The 24998-nt window shown below is 48.6% G+C and overlaps 1 protein-coding gene across 3 annotated transcripts in view; it reads right to left on the bottom strand.

Moving 5' to 3' along the window:
* Nucleotides 1-24998, bottom strand: part of LOC129859390 (tyrosine-protein kinase yes) — a 42679-nt gene that overhangs the window by 4629 nt on the left and 13052 nt on the right. For all 3 annotated transcript variants that reach the window (XM_055929125.1, XM_055929123.1, XM_055929124.1), the window contains exons 2-10: nt 16347-16634; nt 13196-13295; nt 12511-12609; nt 5556-5659; nt 5016-5165; nt 3955-4110; nt 3289-3468; nt 634-710; nt 93-246 (exon numbers count right to left, since the gene is read on the bottom strand). In XM_055929125.1, coding sequence (XP_055785100.1) covers nt 93-246; nt 634-710; nt 3289-3468; nt 3955-4110; nt 5016-5165; nt 5556-5659; nt 12511-12609; nt 13196-13295; nt 16347-16626 — 1300 coding nt within the window. In that variant the 5' untranslated portion in view covers nt 16627-16634. The remainder of the gene's footprint in view (nt 1-92; nt 247-633; nt 711-3288; nt 3469-3954; nt 4111-5015; nt 5166-5555; nt 5660-12510; nt 12610-13195; nt 13296-16346; nt 16635-24998) is intronic.

Raw genomic sequence — 24998 nt, 5'->3', positions numbered from 1 at the left:
CCCTTTCCCTACCCCTTGCCTATCCTCTTTCCACCCATACACACCTCCAACAACTGGGATTCTAAGTCCCTCTGTCTCGGTGCTCTACTAACCTTGCCTAGCCGTGTACTCGTTGTCCTCGATCAGCCTAGCCAGACCGAAGTCGGCGATCTTGCACACCAGGTTGTCCCCGACCAGGATGTTAGCGGCGCGCAGGTCCCTGTGGATGTAGTTCATCCTCTCGATGAAAGCCATACCGTCAGCGATCTGAGAACACAAGCAGATTAATTTAACACGCCGTTTGATCACAGAGGCTCGGGTTAATAATTGATGTGATCCACTCGAGAGCAGAGCCGTTGGTCTTGTGTAAGTCCCAAATGGCACCCTATTCCCTATTTAGTGCACTCCCTTTGACCAGGGCTCTTTTGGGATGCAACCTTACAAACAGGAGGGAGAATGCTGGTGATGGATGCGAAAGAAGAGTGCACTAAATCGGTTTTCTTGTGCAACAGTGTACTACGGGCATTAAAAACAGCTCAAACCTATCCTTAGGTAGAAACACTAAAGGGCGAGACACTTGGAAACATACATGGTAGCTACTAGCTACATATGTAGAAATGTCAATGTTTACTGAGAGGTTGACTTTGGACTTACCTGTGCTGCCATATCCACCAGCAAGGGAAGCTTGAGGAATTTACCGTCTCCCTCCTTTAGGAAGTCCAGCAAACTTCCTACAAAAACAAACATCAGCAAAACGCGACAGTTACAGTACCAGAGAGACTGCGGCTAAATGTTGCAACGGAGAAATACCACCATAGAAATAGTGAGACTGAAGACTTCTTAAAATACGCCTTCTTAAAATATTCATGATCCTTCCCTTGGTACTGATGAAGCTAGCAGCTTGTGTCTATGTTCGGTACACGGCTCCTAATGACATCTAGTGCGTGCCCCCAAATGGCACCCTATTCCCTATATAGTGCACTACTTTTGACCAGAGCCCTTATGGGACCCTGGTGAAAAAGTAGCAGACTATATAGGGAATAGGGTGCCATTTGGGGCGTAGACGGCGCCATTTCCTCAGTGTGAGAGAGGGACATTGTCCTTTTAATTGACCCCTGAACCAAGATTAGAATCAAGGGGATACCAAGGGGATAGAAACACACACACACACGTTCCTCTGGTGCATTTATACATATATACACAGGGGTCACTGAGTCCATTTAAAAGAGGGATTAGTCATCAGCATTCAATCACTAATAAAAAAGAAACAGGGTGACGCATTGCAGCTGAGAAAGATGAAAGCTTCCCACAAACTGCTGCAGTTTTCAATTAAATATATCTCTGCTTCGGGCCTTATAAAACCCCACATGGGATTCCCAAGGACTTTCAGACTGTTAATTAAAAACGGCCATACATTTTAAATGTGGTCCTTTAAGGAAATTGTCCTGTATACATTCCGATAGGACGACGTGTGTGTTGTGGCGTGATATCTAAAAGTTTGGATTTCAAAACATCTCGTCAATTCCGCGCCTGAACAACCTTCGACGTCGTGCAACTACTAACATCAAAATCTCTGGCATGTGGCCAACGTTCCCTACGTTTAATAAATTACCAAGTTCTCCAACTCCATCACACACGTATAACAAGGTCCAGCTGAGCCAGCCAGCTAATCACCTCCCCCAGGCATGTGTGTATGGGACCCTTCTGGAGAGAGACTCCAGCTATAATGTTTTAATTACACATCTAATCAGCCATGTGGAATCTATGTCAACATCATGCTGCCAGCCGCATACGTCACCGCATCTGGACTGGCGAAGGAGAGGCTGTGTTTATCTGTGTCTGTAGAGGAAAGTATTCAGACCTTGACTTTTCCCTCATTTTGTTACGTTACAGCCTTTTTCTAAAATTGATTAAATTGCTCCTCCCCCTCATCAATCTACACACAATATACCCATAATGACAAAGCAAAAACTGTTTTTTTTTATGTTTGCAAGTAGAAAGACAAAAACAACAAACATAAAATGTACATAAGTAATCAGACCCTTTACTCAGAACTTTGTTGAAGCACCTTCGGCAGCGATTATAGCCTCGAGTCTTCTTGAGTATGACGCTTCAAGCTTGGTACACCTGTATATGGGGAGTTTCTCCCTTTCTTCTCTGCAGATCCTCTCAAGCTCTGTCAGATTGGATGTGGAGCGTCGCCACACAGCTATTTTCAGGTCTCTCCAGAGATGTTTGATCGGGTTCAAGTTCGGGCTCTGGCTGGGCCACTCAAGGACATTCAGAGACTTGTCCCAAAGCCACTCCTGCATTGACCCTAAGCACACAGCCAAGACGTTGTCCTTTTGGAAGGTGAACCTTCGCCCCAGTCTGAGGTCCTGAGCACTCTGGAGCAGATTTTCATCAAGGATCTCTCTGTACTTTGTTCTGTTAATCTTTCCCTCGTTCCTGACTAGACTTTTGCTGAGGAGTGGCTTCCATCTGGCCACTCTGCAGAGATGGTTGTCCTTCTGAAAGGTTCTCCCATCTCCACAGAGGAACTCTGGAGCTCTATCAGGGTGACTTGACCAAGGCCCTTCTCCCCTGATTGCTCAGTTTCCCCGGGCGGCCAGCTCTAGAATGAGGTTCCAAACTTCTTTCATTTAAGAATGGAGGCCACTGTGTTCTTGGGGACGTTCAATGCTGCAGAATTTTTTGGGGTACCCTTCCCCCGATCTGTGCCTCGACACAATCCTGTCTCGTAGCTCTACGGACAATTCCTTTAACCTCATGGCTTGGTTTTTGCTCTGACATGCACTGTCAACTGTGGGATCTTATATAGACAGGTGTGCGCCTTTCCTAATCATGTCCAATCAATTGAATCTAACATAGGTGGACTCCAATCAAGTTGTAGAAACATCTCAAGGATGATTAATGGAAACAGGATGCACCCGAGCTCAATTTTGAGTATCATAGCAAAGGGTCTGAATACTTATGTAAATAAGGTATGTTTTTATTTGTAATAAATTTGCACAAAAAAATCTAAAAACTATTTTCGCTTTGTCAATCTACACGCAATACCCCATAATGACAATGCAAAAACAGGTTTTTATATTTCACTGATATTTCATTTTTTGCATTTATTTTTTAATAAATTTCCCAACATTTTTAAAAACCTGTTTTTGCTTTCTCATTATGGGGTATTGTGTGTAGATTGATGAAAAACACCTCCACCGATTTAACACATTTTAGAATAAGCTGTAATGTAACAAAATGTGGAAAAAGTCAATGGGTCTGAATACTTTCCAAATGCACTGTATCCACACACACCTTTGGCCATGTACTCAGTGACGATGTAGATGGGTTCCTCAGACACCACGGCGTAGAGGGGCACCAGCTTGTCGTGTCTCAGCTTCTTCATGATCTGGGCCTCCTGGAGGAAGGCCTCGGGGGACATGGTGCCTGGCTTCAGGGTCTTAATGGCCACCTTGGTGGTGCCGTTCCACGTGCCTGAATAGAATTACAGAAGTAGAACGAACCGGGTCATGCTGCTGCTTACTGAAGAAGCAAGACAATGGTGTAAAAACAGGAGTAAACAAATAGTAGTTTTATAGAGTCCCAAATAGAGTCCCAAATGGCACCATATTCCCTCCACAGCCCGGTCAAAAGTAGTGCACTACATAAGGAATAGGGTGCCATTTGGGATGCAACCTGACATAATACAGTACGGGTGTATTTGGGTACATGAACACATGTAGTTATGAGCTGTGGCTGGATGGACTTGTGTCTCTCTCTGAAAGAGAGAATGCTACTTCCTCCGGAGATAAAGATAAACGGAAGAAGCATCTGAAGGAAGTGAAAGATTCCCTGGCCTGGGATAAAAATAGTGTAGTATATTTCCTGTCTGTTCAGACCATCCAGAGTGTGTGGGGGCGCGCATATTTGTTCTTTGTGTGTGTGCGCGCCCGTCTGTGTCTAAACAGTATTTGGTCTTACCCATCCAGACCTCTCCGAAGCATCCCTGGCCCAGTTTGAGCTCCAGGCGTAGGGACTCCCGGGGGATCTCCCAGGCATCCTTGGCCAGTCCCTGGGTCTGGGGCTTCACCGTGGGGCACACCGTGGTCAGCCGGTAGCACAGACCGTCTGCATGCTCTGCGTGGGGGGCACAAACAAACATGTAGGGCTTCTTATGAATCCCAGCAGTAAAGTACGAGGGAAACCCAGCGAAGCTTAAAAAGGGGACATTTCACACAACACTTCAAGTTTGCCTGTCAGACATGCGATGCGGCTGAATTTAGACATGCCTATAATAACAGAGCTAAATATGAATGAGAATTGGATGATTTAATACGACCGGGACCTCTTGCTTTTATAGTGCACCAGAGCGAGGTTTTCTTTGCCCCAAATGCCACCCTATTCCCTATATGGTGCAATGCTTTTTTTTATGTAGGGAGCAGGGTGCCATTTGGGACGGAGACGTAAAGTGGGCTCTCCCAGAGTTTTAACCTCTCTCCTTCTGCTGAAGGGGAGGCACTTATGGAAGGTCTTTATTAAATATTCAATCTGAGAGCCATTCATCTAGCTGGGGAAATCACAGGGTCAATTACAGGTAAGCCTGCTACTACAGAAGCACAGATGTGAGAGACCGCAGTGAATGAATGTGGATTTTTGATCATAAACTGCACTTGGAGAACGGGAGGAAGCTGTGAATAAGAAAGTTACTGGGGAGCTACACTGGGGTGTTGGGAAAAACAGGTTTTAACTGAGACATTTTGCCAGCGCAAACAGAATGTAAGCCACTTTGTCAAGTGTTCTCTTGCGTGAGCTACCCGTCAAACTCTTGAAAATAGAACCAGTGTCATTTTACGCTGAGCAGTGCAAGCCTCTCGCTGAGCCGCGCTGCTTAGGTCCAGGTTCCATAGAAATGAATAGGAGCATCTCACACTCAGCAAGGTTACGTTTCCAGTGTAGCAGGCCTGCTAAAGAGTGAGTTTGAGAGAGAAAGTGAGTGCTAGAGAGATCGAGAGACCATCAATAAAAGAAGGTAGAAAACATACCTGTGTAGTGTTTGACCAGTTTCTGCAGCGTGTCAAACTGGGCGCGTGTGGTGATGTAGTAACCCCCGTTGTCAAGTTTGCGGATCTTGTAGTGTTTCACATTGTCGCCTTTGGCATCGTCCCAGTCTCGTATGGACAGGGAGTAAGCACCTGGAGACAATGACCAGATTCTTCGTCCATCCAAGCAACAGTATTAAGACCTAGGCTTTATTCATGGAAATGTGAGTGTCACTGGCTATTTCTCAAATGACTCCATATTCCCCATTATAGTGCACGACTTTGTCTTAGGGTACCATATGACTTCAGGGCCAGTATTCACAAAGCGGGTCAGAGTGCTGACCTACGATCAGTTCCCACTTGTCCATGTAGTCTTATTCAGTGTGATCTCAAAGGCTAAACTGATCCTTAAAAATCAGCAGTCATACTCGGAGATGCTTGGAACATACGGACCCCGGTCAACACAAAAGTAGTGCACTACATGAGAAATGGAGTGTAACTAGAGATGCAGCCCGTGCACGTTCTCACGCTAATCGTCTTCACCTTTAGTAGTTTCACTCTCTCGCACCAGGAAGGTGCCCCGGTTGTTGCCTGCATTCAACAGCAGCCTCTCAGCATCTTTACGTCCCATTTTACCAAAGTACCACCTGAGGAAGGACACAGACATAGAATGAGTAGTGCCTATGGAAAATGTTGCAGTGCAGCAGTTTCCCAAATCTGTCCTTGAGAATCCCCAGCCGCTCCAAGTATTTGAAGAGCATTTTGTGTTCGAGAACTAGCACACCATTCTATTTCTATGGTAGGACACACATTTACATCAATACCAGCTTATGTTACTATGAACTTTACTTGAATCAATACTAGCAGGTATCATTTCCGTGGTTGGAAAAATCTAACTTCAAATACACAACGAGAGGAAATAAAGCATTTGAGTCCATCAGGGGTCAATCTAACAAACAGGATGACATTCAATTTCCTTGCATAAACGATCATAAACCTCTAGGCTCATATAGGAGATGGTGGCTGAAACCCCCTGTGGCCATATGTATGAAGTGCAGGGCTCTACACAGAGTACATGTGCTCCTAAGTTGAAAAATGTAGGAACACAAAGAAATGTAAGAGCACAATGAAAGTATTTTAGGAAGAGTTAAGAAATTATTAAAAGTTTATAAATAAAAAAGTTGTGTTCAAGCCCAATGCCTCCTCAAATATTTGAGTTACTTAGGGGAGACAAATGTTCAGCTGCCCCTTTAAGGGCGGCAGGTTGGCGTGGCAACAGGGCACTCGCATGGCATGCAGGCTCACATGTCTGTCTGTGAGGTCTCTTCACTAGCAGTTGAGCAAGTTCAAACTAAAAACAACCTAGCGTGTGAACAAAACGACGTAGCCTAAATAGCCAAGAAACACAAGGACAAAGTTGCACTTCAGTAGACTTCGATGCCTGTGCGCTTCAAAAATGAATCTTTCAGCGCTTCACTCACAGTGCAGACAGGCCCCAGACACTGTTGCTGCACGAGGTGGGATAGTACCCGGCTCCACGAGGAAGCCTAAGCCTCCCTCAGTTCAAACTTGTACCCCTTAGTTTTAGTTCAATGTCCCTATATAAAAACAGCAAAATGATTTGAGTGAAAAAAAATCTGTATCTCCGCTGTATCAGCACAATGGACAGAGCGTGCCGCGGTGTGTGAAGGGGGGCTATGGAAAGCCACTGGGGCAGTTAGGTATGACTCCTTTGTGTTTTAATAAAAAGCTGGGGGAAAAACAAACACTTCTCATCTCTGTGGTAGGCTAAATGAACAACGTGACACGCCTCCGCCTGTCATATTTGACTTAGATCTATAAGGGCGGGGTCGAGTTTACCAGTCGGGCCATGGTGAGGACGTCGTGTTGGAGGCCGAACTGTCTCCTCCTCCGTTGTTCCTATCAGGGGGGGGGGGGGCTCTCTGCGAGAGTATCTGCCCTATGATGGGGTGTGTGAGGTTTTCATCCGACATTGACTGATACGGATTTGATTATGACCGAGCTCTTTTCTGGAGCCTGGAGAGGAGAGGGTGTGCTCTGACCCTTTCCCTGGGCTTGGAGAGAAAATGACTGCACAGCAAAATGTTCCTGGTTGTGTCACGGACGTTGTGTCACCGCTGGAGGTATGGAGACAACCCCAGTGTCCACTATGAATCATTCAGGATATAATTCTCCCCTTACAAGCTTCAGCAAAGGCCCATTTGGGAAGTTGGTGCCCCCGCATCGCCAAGAGGTTAGAGGACAGTGTTTAGGGCCTGGGCAAAGTGTTAATTTACCTCAGGCTAACTGCTATGACGCTCCTTTATTTGGCGGGGGAATATGCATCATGTACCCAGTGCTCGTTTTAGAAAGTGCCATCCCGCCTTGCTGTCACATGTCCATTAGTTCGGGTAGTGTGTGCACTTAAGGGGGGGGGTTAGAAATACTAAATCATGCTAATTTCAGTTGAGGGGAAAATGAGGACTGCTACGTCCTGACAATGTTTGAGGTTACTGCTTGTGTGTGAGGTACGTGTCTCGAGCATCAGTTTAAATGTCGAGACCAGAATAAAGGGGGGGGGGGGGGGTGCGTGCATGGCGGAGACGCGCTATAGGCACATCTCTCTCCACTATTGCGCACTGACACTATCGCGCACTATGTCTTTCATTGAGTCAATTGTCTGTCAAAGTTGATCAATGCCTTGTGAAATAAACAATGTATTCATCAGTAATAATCCCAACATATTCCCCCACCCATTTAGAATGTTTGATGTCTACTCATACTATTCTCCAAGTGGAAATGTTGTTTGGAGAGCTCACAAACTGCGAAACACTTGTGGTGAAGACTTTTGGTTTATTTAATTGCATTTATCAGTTTACTGTCAATTTCTTTCTTTGTTGTCTTTGTTTGGATAGCATATGTCTGGTTTCTCTTTTTAGCGTTAATAGATATACCTGGCCTGTGCGCCAAGAAAAGGTGTAGCTAAATGTATTTAAGTGCCCGTTTGGAGATGTTGTAGTTAGTTCACTTTTGTGTAACTCAAAGGAAGGCTGCATCTTAGCTTGGCAGACCCAACCTGTGCTTTATTGGTTAAGATGGGTTTTGCCTGATGCAAGGCTTTTTCTTTTGAATGCTGACATTTAAGTCAGAACTTAAATATATATCAAACACACAAGCAGTACCAGTCAAATGTTCGGACACACCTACTCATTCAAGGGTTTTTCTTTATTTTTTTAAACTATTTTCTACATTGTAGAATAATAGCGAAGACATCAAAACTATGAAATAACACAAGTGTTAAATCAAAACATATTTGAGATTCTTCATAGTATCCACCCTTTGCCATGATGACAGCTTTGCACACGTTGCATTCTCTCAACCAGCTTCATGAGGTAATCACCTGGAATGCATTTCAATTAACAGGTGTGCCTTGTTAAAAGTTAATTTGTTGTAATGTCTTCCCTTCTTAATGCGTTTGAGCCAATCAGTTATGTTGTGAAAAGGTAGGCGTGGTATACAGAAGATAGCCCTATTTGGTAAAATACCAAGTCCATATTATGACAAGAACAGCTCAAATAAACAAAGGGAAACGACATAAAGGTCAGTCAATTTGTAAAATGTCAAGAACTTTGAACGTTTCTTCAAGTGCAGTCGCAAAAAACATCAAGCGCTATGATGGAACTGGCTCTCATGAGGACCGCCACAGGAAAGGAAGAACAAGTTACCTCTGCTGCAGAGGCTAAGTTCATTAACTGCACCTCAGATTGCAGCCCAAATAAATGCTTTGCAGAGTTAGACTAACAGACACATCTCAACCAACTCTTCCCATTCAGAGGAGACTGCATGAATCAGGCCTTCATGGTCAAATTGTTGCAAAGAAACCACTACAAAAGGACACCAATAAAAATAAGAGACTTGCTTGGGTCAAGAAACCAGAGCAATGGACATTAGACCGGTAGAAATATGCACTTTGGTCTGATGAGTCCGAATTTGAGATTTTTGGTTCCAACCGCTGTCTTTTTGTGAGACGCAGAGTAGGTGAATGGATAATCTCTGCATGTGTGGTTCCCACTATGAAGCATGGAGGAGGTGTGATAGTGTTTTGCTGGTGACTGATTTTATAATTCAAGGCACACTTAACCAGCATGGCTACCACAGCATTCTGCAGCGATACGCCATCCCACCTTGTTTGCGCTTAGTGGGACTATCATTTGTTTTTCAACAGGACAATGACCAAAAACACACCCCCAGGCTGGTTATTTGACCATGGAGAGTGATGGAGTGCTGCATCAGATGACCTGGCCACAATCACTCGACTTCAAACCAATAGAGATGGTTTGGGATGAGTTGGACTGCAGAGTGAAGGAAAAGCAGCCAACAAGTGCTCAGCATATGTGGGAACTACTTCAAGACTGTTGAAAAAGCATTCCTCATGAAGCTGGTTGAGAGAATGCCAGGAGTGTGCAAAGCTGTCATCAAGGCAAAGGGTGGCTATTTTGAATAATCTAAAATAAACACATTTTGATTTGTTTAACCCATTGACGCGTACGATCACATATTTGTGATCATTGTTGTGTGGCTCCTGCAGCGTACAATCTCAAATATGTGATTGGAACAGTAGCAACAGAACATATGATGCAACAAACGCATCTTAACATCATTGTTGTCTGAACAGCATCTAAATATGTTTTTGTACTGAGGGAAAACAAAAAGGTCTTAAATGCAAACGTCATCATCCAAGCATCACACGGAACACATCCACAGCCAAACACATTCTATAAACCAGTCTAAATAACAGGTTGCGCTGACAAAAAACAAAACATAAATTAGCGACCTAACTGCTAGACTAGTTTACAATGTACCACATCTCTGGTGAGCACAAGAGACTAATGTAATGTTGTTAGAAAATAAATGCGTGTCAGCTAAGCTAACAACAGCTACATTCTTTATAATGGCAGCCATGTTTGTTTATGTTGGATTAACCGAAAACTCCTTAATCCCAGAATGCCATTCACTATAAGACGCAAATAAACGAACTCAGATGGCTGTACTTAGTTTAGCAACTTTTCAGCACATTACAAATCGTCAATATACTTGTTACAATGTATACAAGAACCGGAGTACATGACTTGACAAGTCGTTTGCCATTTTTGACAAATCACAAAGTCAATACAATGTGTTCACCTCACAGACCTACTGCCTAGCCTAACCATAGCGCGAAAGCTAAACAGGGATGAAACCATTTTACGGGGGTTGTGGGGAGGTTCATTTAATTTGTGGTGGCCCATGGAGTGTAGAAATGGGGAAAGGTATCGTGGGGAGATATGGTGCAGAAAATATTACTATGATTGGGGATATCAATAAATGGGTGGCAAACACAAGGCAAGATTATACACCAAATAAAAATAAAACCCCTGGAAAGCAACAGTCTGGGCTGACAACCCTGAGGTACCAAAGTTACAATCTGATGCTGCGTTCAAAACAACTGGGAATTCTCCGACTTCAGTGCATTCAAGACAACTGGGAACTCGGGGGGGAATGAGTTCCGACTGGGAAAAATAGTTTTGAATGGTCATCCAACTCGGAATTCAAACTCGGCTCTCTTTCTAGCGCTCCGACCTTCTGACCTGAAGATCGTTGACGTCATGATTTTACCTAGTATTTTTCCAAGCTCACAGTTGTCTTGAAAGCACTATAAATCAGTCGAGTGAACTACCCCTTGTTATAACATCTTTGGTCTGACAGACGCTTAGGTGACAACCAGAATGCATTGTATGATGTCAACAAACATGGCGCCACACATAGCCAATAAATAGCTTAGCATTAGCTCATCATAATCAGTACAACATTAAAAAAAAGTATTTTACACACATCATGTGTGTCCATTACAATCTTTACAAGAATCGGAATGCATGATTTGTGACCGGTAGTTGAAAACGTGAATAAAACAGTAAATAGATTATGACCCATACATACATACATACATACATACATACATACATACATACATACAGTGTGCTATAGCAGAAAGGACAACACGACATACAGAAAATAAGCCACTTACTTTGATAGGAACACACACATCCAATTTGTAAGAAAAAACAACCATGAAGGCAATGTGGATGGCAGACAGAAAATGTGCTGGGGGAAAATGTTTGTGCAAGGCCTGTTCTGACTAGTGATGCGCAATGTCTTCATACTTGATCTCGGGAAACACTAGGGAAGTGCTTGGGCACTCGTTCAAGAGAGAAGTTTGTCCGGCTCAGTAAAGCCTCAAACATAAGTGATCCGCAACAGTGAAATGGGCTACTTCTTATGTGAATTAATGAGGCGGCGGAAAACACCTCGATTCAAACTGTTGTTTGAGAAAATAATTAGAAAATTACAAGTTGAAACATAGCCTTTAGATAATTAGCAGGCAGCGTGTCTTGGTTTGAGGGCAGCGCAGGTAACTGTCCTGTTGTGTAACAATCACATTTTGGAACAGTGAGAGCATTCTGCGATCACGAGCAACAACAAAAAAACTCACGCAGGGGCGATGGTTAGAGATATTTGGAACTCGCGCTTTAAAAAAGGTTAACACTTTTTTGGTTACTACATGATTCCATGTGCGTTTGGATAGTTTCTGTCTTCACTATTAGTCTACAATGTAAAAAAATTGAATGAGTAGGTGTCCAAACTTTTGACCGGTACTGTATTTATATTTGCAAATATCACCGTCATCTTCGAAAACACCAGCGCTGTGTAAATAAATCCAACACTAATTTTCACCTCTACCTGACAGCCTCCTGCTGAATCTTTGTCCTTATGACTGCTAGAAGGCCCCTATTTTACACTGAGACAGCGCAGCGGAGATAGGTTGACAGCTAAATCTATAGCAGGTCACTTGAAAAGCACTCAATGATCTAGGAATCTCTGCATTTGAACTTTGTTTGTTATGGTTTAGCGTGATGTTAGCAGAATTCAATATAATTCCAACGCAAGAAACCACCAAAAATGTAGCCCCCTCGCTGATTTCAACTGCCCCCTTAGTCACTTTATCCTGGCGCCAGATCTGACGGGATTCATAGTTCTTTGAGTGATTAGCTACCATATGTAGCTAGTTTTGATTCCAATTGACCCTTCACTAAGCCCCACCCCATAATTGTGGGCAACCAATCGCAGCGCTCCAATGGACACATTTTAAGGCTGCCCCAGCAACTTTTGGTTGATTTAGCAACTTTCCTGTGTGTGTGCGTGTGCCCGCTCTTGGATCCCTATGGATAAGATCACCTGGAAAGGTGGAACCTGATCTTAGATCAGCACTCCTATTCTGAGACATTTGATACATATGGACCCAGGAGAACAGCAGAAGCTCTGAGATCTTCTAGTGAACGTGCCTCCAGTGAGAGCTGTGTGGTATTATGGTCACGCTGCAGTGATTAGGCTAGCTCGATTTGCTGTTGTAGCCGTGGATAGTCTTAAAATCAGGTTAGGTTAGGAGTGACAAGGGTCTTACTCTTCAGCCTGGATCGAGTCAGCTGGTGCCACATAGTTACTGGGGATGTAACCCTTCTTCCCTGTGTTGATGGAGCGCGCCTCCCACCAGTCCCCTTCTCTGTAGGGGGGACAGACAGACAGAGAGAGATAGATAGATACAGACAGACAGAGATACGGACAGACAGAGAGAGATATATATAGAATCATCCAGATAGATATATATCACTACTATGTCTGTACAACGGTAGTCTGGTTATGAAAGGGACTTCTATGCTTGCTTTATCTGTGTCTTGGCAGTGAGCTTGTACATGCTGTCTTTTATGCATGGATTCTATTGCTATATTATTAAGGCATGCAGCAAAGTATTACATTTGAATTGAACAAAGTCAACCAAGGCTACATTATAGAGCAGAAAGTTATATACGACTGAAGGCACCATCTATGTTAAAGGTTTTGTTAAATTAATCAAATGAAAGTCTCCAGTGATCTGGGTGGAAAAACAGGATTGGGGGGGTACACACATCTAACCCATTTAGGAAGAACACTTGACACTTAAAGATATTCTGTCACCGTTACGCCACTACTCTACGGGAATAAGCTCCTGATCATGATGAATGATGTTCTCAGGAGGGAGGCTGCGTCCCAAATGGCATTCCATTCCCTATATAGTGCGCTACTTTTGACCAGGGCCCATGGGGACTCACGTGTTGTTGATGATCTGGAAGCGGTCCCCTTTTTTGAACGACAGGTCGTCTGAGGTTCTGGCTTCATAGTCGTACAAGGCCACAAAGAACGTAACCCCACCTGAATACAGACACAGAAAAACATTAAATAAAACATTCAAGTTAAATGCACAAGTGAAATTCATGACAGTATGTCCATTTAAGAGGCTGAAAAATATTTCTTGTTGACTAACTCAGAGAGATAAGGTGGAGAACCAGTTAGAATATGAAGGAATTCAGAGCTACTAATAGCCTACTAAAGATACAAAGACTTCCTATAAATACCTGCTGACCTTTGTGCCAAGATTGTTCCTGTCATTGTCGCTGAATGTTCACAGTACCAAACTCTGCGGCAAAGGTGTGCAGGCACATTGAAATGACAGGAGACCAAGGGACCAACGGAAGATGAGTCAGAGAATGTAGACCTGTAGTGGCGGTTCTGTTTCCATAGCGCCCGTGACTGACTGGTGTCTGTGGTGTGAATGTTCGTGAGCGGAGAGTAGCATCTGTGTTCTCTAGCCTGCACACTCCCTAACGTTTTTTCACTGTCGGTAATTCTACTCTATAGACATTTCCAGTGTATAGATTAGAAATAATGTTATGTTGGTCCGGAAACAAACCGGCCATAGGGCAGTTTGGGCAAATGCCAGATGGGTCGCTCTATCTTAAGCCAAGTGGGCTGGTCTTTGTGTGTGAAAAAAATATATAATTATGGCTAATGATGGGGGCCTCAAGAGAAACAACGAAAAAAAAATGGGGAGATGTGTTAGAAATGCCCAGGCCAATTTCTGCTCCCGGCCCATCCCTGTGTAGTGCATACTAATGGCAGTGGGATGGGTACAGTTCTGACAGAGTCTAAATCAGTCGGGGAGCGGATTTAACGGTCCGGCAAGGTTGTTTGTTTGCTTAGCGTCGTAGAGGAAATGATTACGTCAGCTCGGTGCAAAGCGAACATCATTACAAGACAAGAATAACAACATGGTACAGGTCAATCTCATCTCGCAGTTACATAATGTCAATAAATACACTGTAAACCATTCTGCTTACTGGGAAGAGACTAGACACGGCAGATTGTGTGGATAATAGGGCTGTGACCATTACAGTACCATGAAACAGAGCAGACCAACTCTTTGGTCCTTTAAATAACCTGCTGTATGTAAAAAAGAAAAAAAGGTGTGCTATAGCTTGGGAAATAAATCCACGTGACTCTGGATGACAGCATGATGTTTGTTTCCAACATTAGGGCCGTTTTCCTAAAGAAGTTAAATCCCTTTGTGTTTCGTTTCCTTGCCACGATTCTAACAAGTATCGCGATACTGGTATCATCCCGGCCCTAGCGGATAAATATCTATGGTTTCGTCCCAAATGGCAGCCTATTACCTATATAGTGCCCTCGTCCCAAATGGCAGCCCATTACCTATATAGTGCCCTTAGGGCTCTGCTCAAAAGTAGTGCACTACATAGGGCAGTGTTTCCCAACGCCGGTCCCTCAAGCACTCCCAAAAGTACATATTTTTGTTGCGGCCCCAGACAAGCACACCTGCTTGAATCAGGTGTTTTTGGGAAACACCGACATGGGATGAGTCCCAAATGGCACCCTCTTCCCCATGACACCCCTCATGGGGAGCTCATATTCATCGTACACATTGCTGAACAACCAAGCTGCCAAAACCAATCCCATGATCTGGTCCAGGAACTCAATACCATGCCATGTAACCCCCCCCCCCCCACACACATGAGCAGATAATCCAACAAAGAGGGGGATTACAAACCTAATCCCACCTAAACAGGAGAGCTCAATCTCATCTCACTGCTCTTTGGGACCTTATCAGATTGATTAGTCTCCCTGCCACCTTTAAAAATCAATCGCTGTTGATTTGTTGCTAATGACACCCATGGACAACGTGATTGAAGGACATCCTAAGGCATCCGCGTGCTTCCGAGCCGAAACAGTGGCGCAGTATTGAGTTCCTGGGCCAGATAACGGGATTGGTTTTGGCAGCTTGGTTGTTCAGCAGTGGGTACGATGAATATGAGCTCCCCATGAGGGGTGTCATAGGATGTGTCCCAAACGGCAGTTTGGTAGAGTTTGTGCATATATTATATGACGACATTGTGACGTTTTTGGTCGTTTTTGAATTCAGTGAGGGTTTTTTCGTCTGTTCTAGCACACAAATTCTTTCCTGGAGGCAAGCCGAAGTCTACGCCCCTTCGTCCGTGATTGGTCAACAGTAGGGATTCTTCATTAAAGTCAACAAGAACTCATTTTCATGCACATTTGTTCATTGAAAAATACTGCACCAAGCAGCTTAGTTAGATGTAAAAGATCTCTTTGGCAAAAACGTCAAAATGAATGACAGATTTGAGTTATCTTAGTCATTCTGACTACTTTGAGGAAGTGTATACTGGCTATGGCATCTCAAAATGGACAAACAGTATTATTGCCGCTTTTTTCTCATTTTTCAAGCAAAGGTATGCCAGCATACTCATTCGGTTCAGCTAGTCGAGTTCAGCTGGGCGCCAGCCAAACTGAAGCATGCTGAAGCTTTAAGAGGGAGATGGTGAGAGACCACTGGATTTGAATCATCTGAAACGCAATGGCAGGTGGACTTTTGAGTGACTCTAGATATTGGAGTTGTCAGATCAGCAGCTATTCTGTTGTGGGGAATAAGTACATGGGTCCTTGTGAAGGAACTATAGAAGTTTCAAATGGCATACTTCAGAGTACTTCTATAGTATCGATGCGGTAAAGAGGACAAGGGCACTAGACCAAAACAATGGAAATGCCAAGTAAATTTGCAGACATTTAGGCTATTGTTTATGTGTGTATTTCACGCTATGTTGAGGTAAAAATCGGAGTATAATGCTTGTATGAATGTCAACCCCAATACAGATGTTGAATGTGTGCCAATCCGGAATCTTTCTCTTATCCCGCGCGTTCTGCTTTACTGTAGTTACGATAGAAAGGCATACAGATGCGTAAGAAAATGCACATTTGAAATCTACACGCACACAAAACGCATCGCACAAATCATCCATTGATGTCAACGTGTGATTTGCGCAAACATTTTTATGTAGGCTATGCTTGAAGATCTCAAGTTAGGATCGTGTGGATAATATAGGCAAGTCTCACCTGAGACGGCACCGGGGAACGCGCCGGGCAGAGCGCCGGAGAAGGAGGTGGAAGCCCCTCCGAAGGGGGTCATGATGGAGGAAGCTCCTCCGAAGGGGGTGATGGCGTGGGGGTTGAAACCTGCAGCGGGCCCCGTGGAGGACGGCTGGTTCTGCTGCAGCTGGGTGGGGTCGGGCCCGTAGTGGCCCACGTGGGGGCCGATGACATCTGAGACCGGAGCGTTATCCGGGCGGTACTTCATGGTAGGCCCCTTGTCCTCTTTACTCTTGATGCAGCCCATGGTCACGTCTAGAGAGAAACAAAGTCAAGAGCTTAGTTTCAGGACAGGACAGAACTGAATATTCACTCCTGTGTCAGTCACCGTCGGCATAGATGTGTGATAGCTTTTTTCCCTCCCCACACTCAGCCTAAGAGCTTACAAATGATTAAGAATTACAGCATACAAACTGGTTAGAAGGATTCCATTAATGAGACGTCGACTACCACTGTAGCCACAACCTAGAGAATAGTACGTCTATAAAAATGTACATTTGTAAACCTTTTTTTTTGTTGGTCAAACTATATGATGTACTTTTATGTCATGGCTAAAGCCATGAGTACAGATGCTGTATATCTAGGACAAAAAAAATCCTAAATCTAATCTGAAATGATTTGGTTGTAGAGCGTCACTCGCGGTCATAATCAAAAAACGTGATCTCGTTCATTCATACACATACGACAGAACCAGTCTAGTGTATCCTATGCAAAGTACATACATCATGTTATACCGATTGACGGTCTAAACATTTTATAAGTGGGTCTAGAGCCGTTGTGTTTATCTGTATGACTTTAGGAGATAACATGTTTATTACATGAATATCCAACTGACAGCAGATGAAAAGCCATCCTGATGCAAATAGTAAGAATTCTGGGAAACGCAGGTTTTACATTTGCTGCTTTTTTTGTGTGGGTCAAACCTTCACAATAATGGTTGCAACACATGGTCACCAGCCATTTAAAAACTCAAAGTACATTAGGCTGTGTCCCAATTCTCCACAAGTGTGCACTTGCACACTCCCCGTCATGGATTTAAAAGCATAAGATTGGTGGAAGCATTGGCAGGAGAGAGAGTTTCCACCTTGCCTCAATCCATGCAAGAAAGTGTGCAAGTAGCCTACATACTTCGGGAGAAGGGTGAAGAATCGGCACGCATGCCTTAAAATCACCAGCAACTCTTATGTCAAACCATTATGTCCCGAAAAAGCAACACTTCTATACGGGCGTGTTCACCATCTGCATTGTTCTCATTCTTCCCTCTCAACAGAATTGGTCAGTGTTACCTCGAGGTCTTCCCTTTGTGAAGAGAAGGCCACGTAAATATGCTCCAGTCAGGGGATGTTTTGACTGATCTGGAAACAGCTGCCCTAGTCTGAGAGGGTTACAGCCATGACTCTCAGTCGTTTTCTTTACCAGGGGGGTGGGCTAGACTTCCACGAATTTGTGAACCTTCTTCGAAATCTCAAGCTCGCTAGCTCGGCTTGTTTGTAACTACGAATGGCTGTCAAGGGGACTAGGGGGTTGGCAAACAAGGTTGGTGATTTCATAACTTGAGAACTTCGATTTACACTTGAGAGCTGACTAAAATCAGTTCGAACTGACTATCTGAGGGACCTGTCAGTTAGCAACGTCCCGGGGACTTATACAGGCACGTTTTCCCCAAAATGTCCTGCTCATTCCCTCCTGATCACAGCAATATTCAAACTGAGCTTTCTGGAAAACCTGTGAATTCTGGGAAAGTTAACAGAATTTTGCATCCCTATGACTGTGAAACACTGGTCTAGTAGACAGAGACAGAGAAAAAGGGAATGGCGGAAGGTCACTGAGTTTTTCAGCGGCCGAGCTGCCCTGTAAAGCAACAAAAACGGGTGCAAACCCCAAGAAGACTTCACAAGAAATCAGGGCACTTTGCTCAAATAAAATTGTACACCGAGTACATTTCATGTTATGGCTCGAATCGCGTGTTGATAGATCTCTATAAAACTGATTTAAGAGTGGTCAGTCGTAGCTAATAGGCCCACATTAAGTCAAATGAGAAGGAAGATACGGTTCATATAAATCTAATCTCAGATGTTCAGATCGGAGGCCAAGAAATTCTTGTCAGCCACATGAATATGGAACCAGCCCTCACTTTAAGGGAGTCTAACCCACTCTCCCCTTTAACTTGAGATGGTATGCTGGTCTCCTGGAGGGTAAGAGAGGTTGGGTTGGTTGACTGTGGGGTTTGAAGTTCAACATCAGAAAGAAGTGGCCCAGAGACTGAGGGTCAGCGCTTAACTTGCCACACCATAAAAGCACAGTTCCAGGCCTACATCCTGGTCATATAGCTGCAGCCTGCATCCTAGCTTTTACGACATCTCAATAAAACACAGACCATCTGTTCTAGGATTTATTTGTCTCTCAACAAAACACAGTTAACCATTCGCCAACTCTGCCCTTACGTCACATTTGGTCATACAGTCATACACAGAGTATACCAAACATTAAGAACACCTGCTCTTTCCATGACATAGCTTTCACCTGCTCAGTCTATGATCCCTTTTTGTTGTCACTTGTTAAATCCCCTTTAAAAATGCAGTGTAGACGAAGGGGAGGAGATGGTTAAATAAGGATTTTTAAGCCTTTGAGACAATTGAGACATGGATTGCGTGTGTGTGCCATTCAGAGTGTGAACGGGCAAGACAAAATATCTAAGTGCCTTTGAACGGGGTATGGTAGTAGGCGCCAGGCGCACCGGTTTGTGTCAAGAACTGCAACGCTGCTGGGTTTTTCACGCTCAACAGTTTCCCTTGTGTATCAACAATAGTCCACCACCCAAAAAGGTCATCCAGCCAACTTGACACAACTGTGGGAAGCATTGGAGTCAACAGGGGCCAGCATCCTTGAGGAACACTTTGGACACCATGTAGAGTCCATACCCTGACTAACTGAGGCTGTTCAGATGGCAAAAGAGGGTACAACTCAATATTAGTAAAGTAATCTTAATGTTTGCTATACTCAGTGTATAGTGACCTCCGTCTCTCAGAGGAAACGGACTGGACTGGTTTCGGGCTGGCAGTGACACAGATATGTAAAGTTCGAGAGGCAGTGTATATACAGCAGCACCCGACTGTGTGTGTACACACACACACACACACACACACACACACCACACGTTCCTCTGGTGCATTTATATAAACAGATAGCAGAGGAGGGAAACATGATCTTATGATCCAAGCATTCACACCAGTGCCGTTTTAAAAGCCCCTTCACTAACCCGCCATGGCCTAAGCATAACACGTATCCTATCCTAAGTAAATGGAGAGACTGAAGCAGGTTCATATTGCCATGAATAGGCCAAGTACAGTATTACAAGTGATTGTTTTTCCATCTTGTGTCATTCTTTCACCCCACACACTAATCCCTATAGCCCTCCCTCTTACACAAATGCCGATAAGCGAAGCAAAACTCCATTGCATGGTAAAGCGGGAGGGAGAGACATTTGCTATGAATGTAGAGATAAAATGACATTAGTATTTGTGTGTGTGTATATCAAAAGAGAGACACAGGCTGGGAATGGGACATTGTGCCAAATCCTCTCACATGGGTGACTGTCAGCACAGAGAAGAGCCAGCTGAGAAAAGCCACACAGAGAGACAGAGAGTGAGGAGCCAGAGAGCGAGCGGAGCCAGAGAGCGAGCGGAGCCAGAGAGCGAGCGAGCGAACGGAGCCAGAGAGCGAGCGAGCGAACGGAGCCAGAGAGCGAGCGAGCGAACGGAGCCAGAGAGCGAGCGAGCGAGCGGAGCCAGAGAGCGAGCGAGCGGAGCCAGAGAGCGAGCGAGCGAACGGAGCCAGAGAGCGAGCGAGCGAACGGAGCCAGAGAGCGAGCGAGCGAACGGAGCCAGAGAGCGAGCGAGCGAACGGAGCCAGAGAGCGAGCGAGCGAACGGAGCCAGAGAGCGAGCGAGCGAACGGAGCCAGAGAGCGAGCGAGCGAACGGAGCCAGAGAGCGAGCGAGCGAACGGAGCCAGAGAGCGAGCGAGCCAGAGGAGCCAGAGAGCGAGCGAGCCAGAGGAGCCAGAGAGCGAGCGGAGCCAGAGAGCGAGCCAGAGAGCGAGCGGAGCCAGAGAGCGAGCCAGAGAGCGAGCGGAGCCAGAGGAGCCAGAGAGCGAGCGGAGCCAGAGGAGCCAGAGAGCGAGCGGAGCCAGAGGAGCCAGAGAGCGAGCGGAGCCAGAGGAGCCAGAGAGCGAGCGGAGCCAGAGGAGCCAGAGAGCGAGCGGAGCCAGAGGAGCCAGAGAGCGAGCGGAGCCAGAGGAGCCAGAGAGCGAGCGGAGCCAGAGGAGCCAGAGAGCGAGCGGAGCCAGAGGAGCCAGAGAGCGAGCGGAGCCAGAGGAGCCAGAGAGCGAGCGGAGCCAGAGGAGCCAGAGAGCGAGCGGAGCCAGAGGAGCCAGAGAGCGAGCGAGCGGAGCCAGAGGAGCCAGAGAGCGAGCGAGCGGAGCCAGAGGAGCCAGAGAGCGAGCGAGCGGAGCCAGAGAGCGAGCGAGCCAGAGGAGCCAGAGAGCGAGCGGAGCCAGAGAGCGAGCGAGCGGAGCCAGAGAGCGAGCGAGCGAGCGGAGCCAGAGAGCGAGCGAACGGAGCCAGAGAGCGAGCGAGCGAACGGAGCCAGAGAGCGAGCGGAGCCAGAGGAGCCAGAGAGCGAGCGGAGCCAGAGGAGCCAGAGAGCGAGCGGAGCCAGAGAGCGAGAGGAGCCAGAGAGCGAGCGGAGCCAGAGAGCGAGCGGAGCCAGAGAGCCAGAGAGCGAGCGGAGCCAGAGGAGCCAGAGAGCGAGCGGAGCCAGAGGAGCCAGAGAGCGAGCGGAGCCAGAGGAGCCAGAGAGCGAGCGAGCGGAGCCAGAGGAGCCAGAGAGCGAGCGAGCGGAGCCAGAGGAGCCAGAGAGCGAGCGGAGCCAGAGGAGCCAGAGAGCGAGCGGAGCCAGAGGAGCCAGAGGAGCCAGAGAGCGAGCGGAGCCAGAGGAGCCAGAGAGCGAGCGGAGCCAGAGGAGCCAGAGAGCGAGCGGAGCCAGCGGAGCCAGAGAGCGAGCGGAGCCAGCGGAGCCAGAGAGCGAGCGGAGCCAGAGGAGCCAGAGAGCGAGCGGAGCCAGAGGAGCCAGAGAGCGAGCGGAGCCAGAGGAGCCAGAGAGCGAGCGGAGCCAGAGGAGCCAGAGAGCGAGCGGAGCCAGAGGAGCCAGAGAGCGAGCGGAGCCAGAGGAGCCAGAGAGCGAGCGGAGCCAGAGGAGCCAGAGAGCGAGCGGAGCCAGAGAGCGAGCGGAGCCAGAGGAGCCAGAGAGCGAGCGGAGCCAGAGGAGCCAGAGAGCGAGCGGAGCCAGAGGAGCCAGAGAGCGAGCGGAGCCAGAGGAGCCAGAGAGCGAGCGGAGCCAGAGGAGCCAGAGAGCGAGCGGAGCCAGAGGAGCCAGAGAGCGAGCGGAGCCAGAGGAGCCAGAGAGCGAGCGGAGCCAGAGGAGCCAGAGAGCGAGCGGAGCCAGAGGAGCCAGAGAGCGAGCGGAGCCAGAGAGCGAGCGGAGCCAGAGGAGCCAGAGAGCGAGCGGAGCCAGAGGAGCCAGAGAGCGAGCGGAGCCAGAGGAGCCAGAGAGCGAGCGGAGCCAGAGGAGCCAGAGAGCGAGCGGAGCCAGAGGAGCCAGAGAGCGAGCGAGCCAGAGGAGCCAGAGAGCGAGCGAGCCAGAGGAGCCAGAGAGCGAGCGAGCCAGAGGAGCCAGAGAGCGAGCGAGCCAGAGGAGCCAGAGAGCGAGCGAGCCAGAGGAGCCAGAGAGCGAGCGAGCCAGAGGAGCGAGCGAGCCAGAGGAGCCAGAGAGCGAGCGAGCCAGAGGAGCCAGAGAGCGAGCGAGCCAGAGGAGCCAGAGAGCGAGCGAGCCAGAGGAGCCAGAGAGCGAGCGAGCCAGAGGAGCCAGAGAGCGAGCGAGCCAGAGGAGCCAGAGAGCGAGCGAGCCAGAGGAGCCAGAGAGCGAGCGAGAGGAGCCAGAGGAGCCAGAGAGCGAGCGAGAGGAGCCAGAGGAGCCAGAGAGCGAGCGAGCCAGAGGAGCCAGAGAGCGAGCGAGCCAGAGGAGCCAGAGAGCGAGCGAGCCAGAGGAGCCAGAGAGCGAGCGAGCCAGAGGAGCCAGAGAGCGAGCGAGCCAGAGGAGCCAGAGAGCGAGCGAGCCAGAGGAGCCAGAGAGCGAGCGAGAGGAGCCAGAGAGCGAGCGAGAGGAGCCAGAGAGCGAGCGAGATGAGCCAGAGAGCGAGCGAGAGGAGCCAGAGAGCGAGCGAGAGAGAGGAGCCAGAGAGCGAGCGAGAGAGAGGAGCCAGAGAGCGAGCGAGAGAGAGGAGCCAGAGAGCGAGCGAGAGAGAGGAGCCAGAGAGCGAGCGAGAGAGAGGAGCCAGAGAGCGAGCGAGAGAGAGGAGCCAGAGAGCGAGCGAGAGAGAGAGGAGCCAGAGAGCGAGCGAGAGAGAGAGGAGCCAGAGAGCGAGCGAGAGAGAGAGGAGCCAGAGAGCGAGCGAGAGAGAGAGGAGCCAGAGAGCGAGCGAGAGAGAGAGGAGCCAGAGAGCGAGCGAGAGAGAGAGGAGCCAGAGAGCGAGCGAGAGCGAGAGGAGCCAGAGAGCGAGCGAGATGAGCCAGAGAACGAGCGAGCGGAGCCAGAGAACGAGCGAGCGGAGCCAGAGAACGAGCGAGCGGAGCCAGAGAACGAGCGAGCGGAGCCAATGATTCGAGCGAGAGGAGCCAGAGAGCGAGCGAGAGAGAGGAGCCAGAGAGCGAGCGAGAGAGAGGAGCCAGAGAGCGAGCGAGAGAGGAGCCAGAGAGCGAGCGAGAGAGAGGAGCCAGAGAGCGAGCGAGAGAGGAGCCAGAGAGCGAGCGAGAGAGAGGAGCCAGAGAGCGAGCGAGAGCGAGAGGAGCCAGAGAGCGAGCGAGAGAGAGAGGAGCCAGAGAGCGAGCGAGAGAGCGAGCGAGCGGAGCCAGAGAGCAAGCGAGAGGAGCCAGAGAGCAAGCGAGAGGAGCCAGAGAGCAAGCGAGAGGAGCCAGAGAGCAAGCGAGAGGAGCCAGAGAGCGAGCGAGCGAGCGAGAGGAGCCAGAGAGCGAGCGAGAGGAGCCAGAGAGCGAGCGAGAGGAGCCAGAGAGCGAGCGAGCGGAGCCAGAGAGCGAGCGAGCGGAGCCAGAGATTCGAGCGAGAGAGCGAGCGAGCGGAGCCAGAGATTCGAGCGAGAGAGCGAGCGAGAGGAGCCAGAGATTCGAGCGAGAGAGCGAGCGAGAGGAGCCAGAGAGCGAGCGAGCGAGCGAGAGGAGCCAGAGAGCGAGCGAGCGAGAGGAGCCAGAGAGCGAGCGAGAGAGAGAGAGGAGCCAGAGAGCGAGCGAGAGAGAGAGAGGAGCCAGAGAGCGAGCGAGAGAGAGAGAGGAGCCAGAGAGCGAGCGAGAGAGAGAGAGGAGCCAGAGAGCGAGCGAGAGAGAGAGAGGAGCCAGAGAGCGAGCGAGAGAGAGAGAGGAGCCAGAGAGCGAGCGAGAGAGAGAGAGGAGCCAGAGAGCGGGCGAGAGGAGCCAGAGAGCGAGCGAGAGAGAGAGAGGAGCCAGAGAGCGAGCGAGAGAGAGGAGCCAGAGAGCGAGCGAGAGAGAGGAGCCAGAGAGCGAGCGAGAGAGAGGAGCCAGAGAGCGAGCGAGAGAGAGGAGCCAGAGAGCGAGCGAGAGAGAGGAGCCAGAGAGCGAGCGAGAGAGAGGAGCCAGAGAGCGAGCGAGCGAGAGGAGCCAGAGAGCGAGCGAGCGAGAGGAGCCAGAGAGCGAGCGAGCGAGAGGAGCCAGAGAGCGAGCGAGAGGAGCCAGAGAGCGAGCGAGAGGAGCCAGAGAGCGAGCGAGAGGAGCCAGAGAGCGAGCGAGAGGAGCCAGAGAGCGAGCGAGAGGAGCCAGAGAGCGAGCGAGAGGAGCCAGAGAGCGAGCGAGCGAGAGGAGCCAGAGAGCGAGCGAGCGGAGCCAGAGAGCGAGCGAGCGGAGCCAGAGAGCGAGCGAGCGGAGCCAGAGATTCGAGCGAGAGATTCGAGCAAGAGAGAGGAGCCAGAGTGCGAGCGAGCGAGAGGAGCCAGAGAGCGAGCGAGCGAGAGGAGCCAGAGAGCGAGCGAGAGGAGCCAGAGAGCGAGCGAGAGGAGCCAGAGAGCGAGCGAGAGAGAGAGAGGAGCCAGAGAGCGAGCGAGAGAGAGAGAGGAGCCAGAGAGCGAGCGAGAGAGAGAGAGGAGCCAGAGAGCGAGCGAGAGAGAGAGAGGACCCAGAGAGCGGGCGAGAGAGAGAGAGGAGCCAGAGAGCGAGCGAGAGAGAGGAGCCAGAGAGCGAGCGAGAGAGAGGAGCCAGAGAGCGAGCGAGAGAGAGGAGCCAGAGAGCGAGCGAGAGAGAGGAGCCAGAGAGCGAGCGAGAGAGAGGAGCCAGAGAGCGAGCGAGAGAGAGAGCGAGAGCGAGCGAGCGAGAGAGAGGAGCCAGAGAGCGAGCGAGAGAGAGGAGCCAGAGAGCGAGCGAGAGAGAGGAGCCAGAGAGCGAGCGAGAGAGAGGAGCCAGAGAGCGAGCGAGCGAGAGAGCGAGAGGAGCCAGAGAGCGAGCGAGAGAGAGGAGCCAGAGAGCGAGAGAGCGAGCGGAG

This window comes from Salvelinus fontinalis, chromosome 7 (assembly GCF_029448725.1).
Source record: "Salvelinus fontinalis isolate EN_2023a chromosome 7, ASM2944872v1, whole genome shotgun sequence".
Classification (NCBI taxonomy): Eukaryota; Metazoa; Chordata; class Actinopteri; order Salmoniformes; family Salmonidae; genus Salvelinus; species Salvelinus fontinalis.
This window is presented reverse-complemented; position numbering and strand designations above follow the sequence as displayed.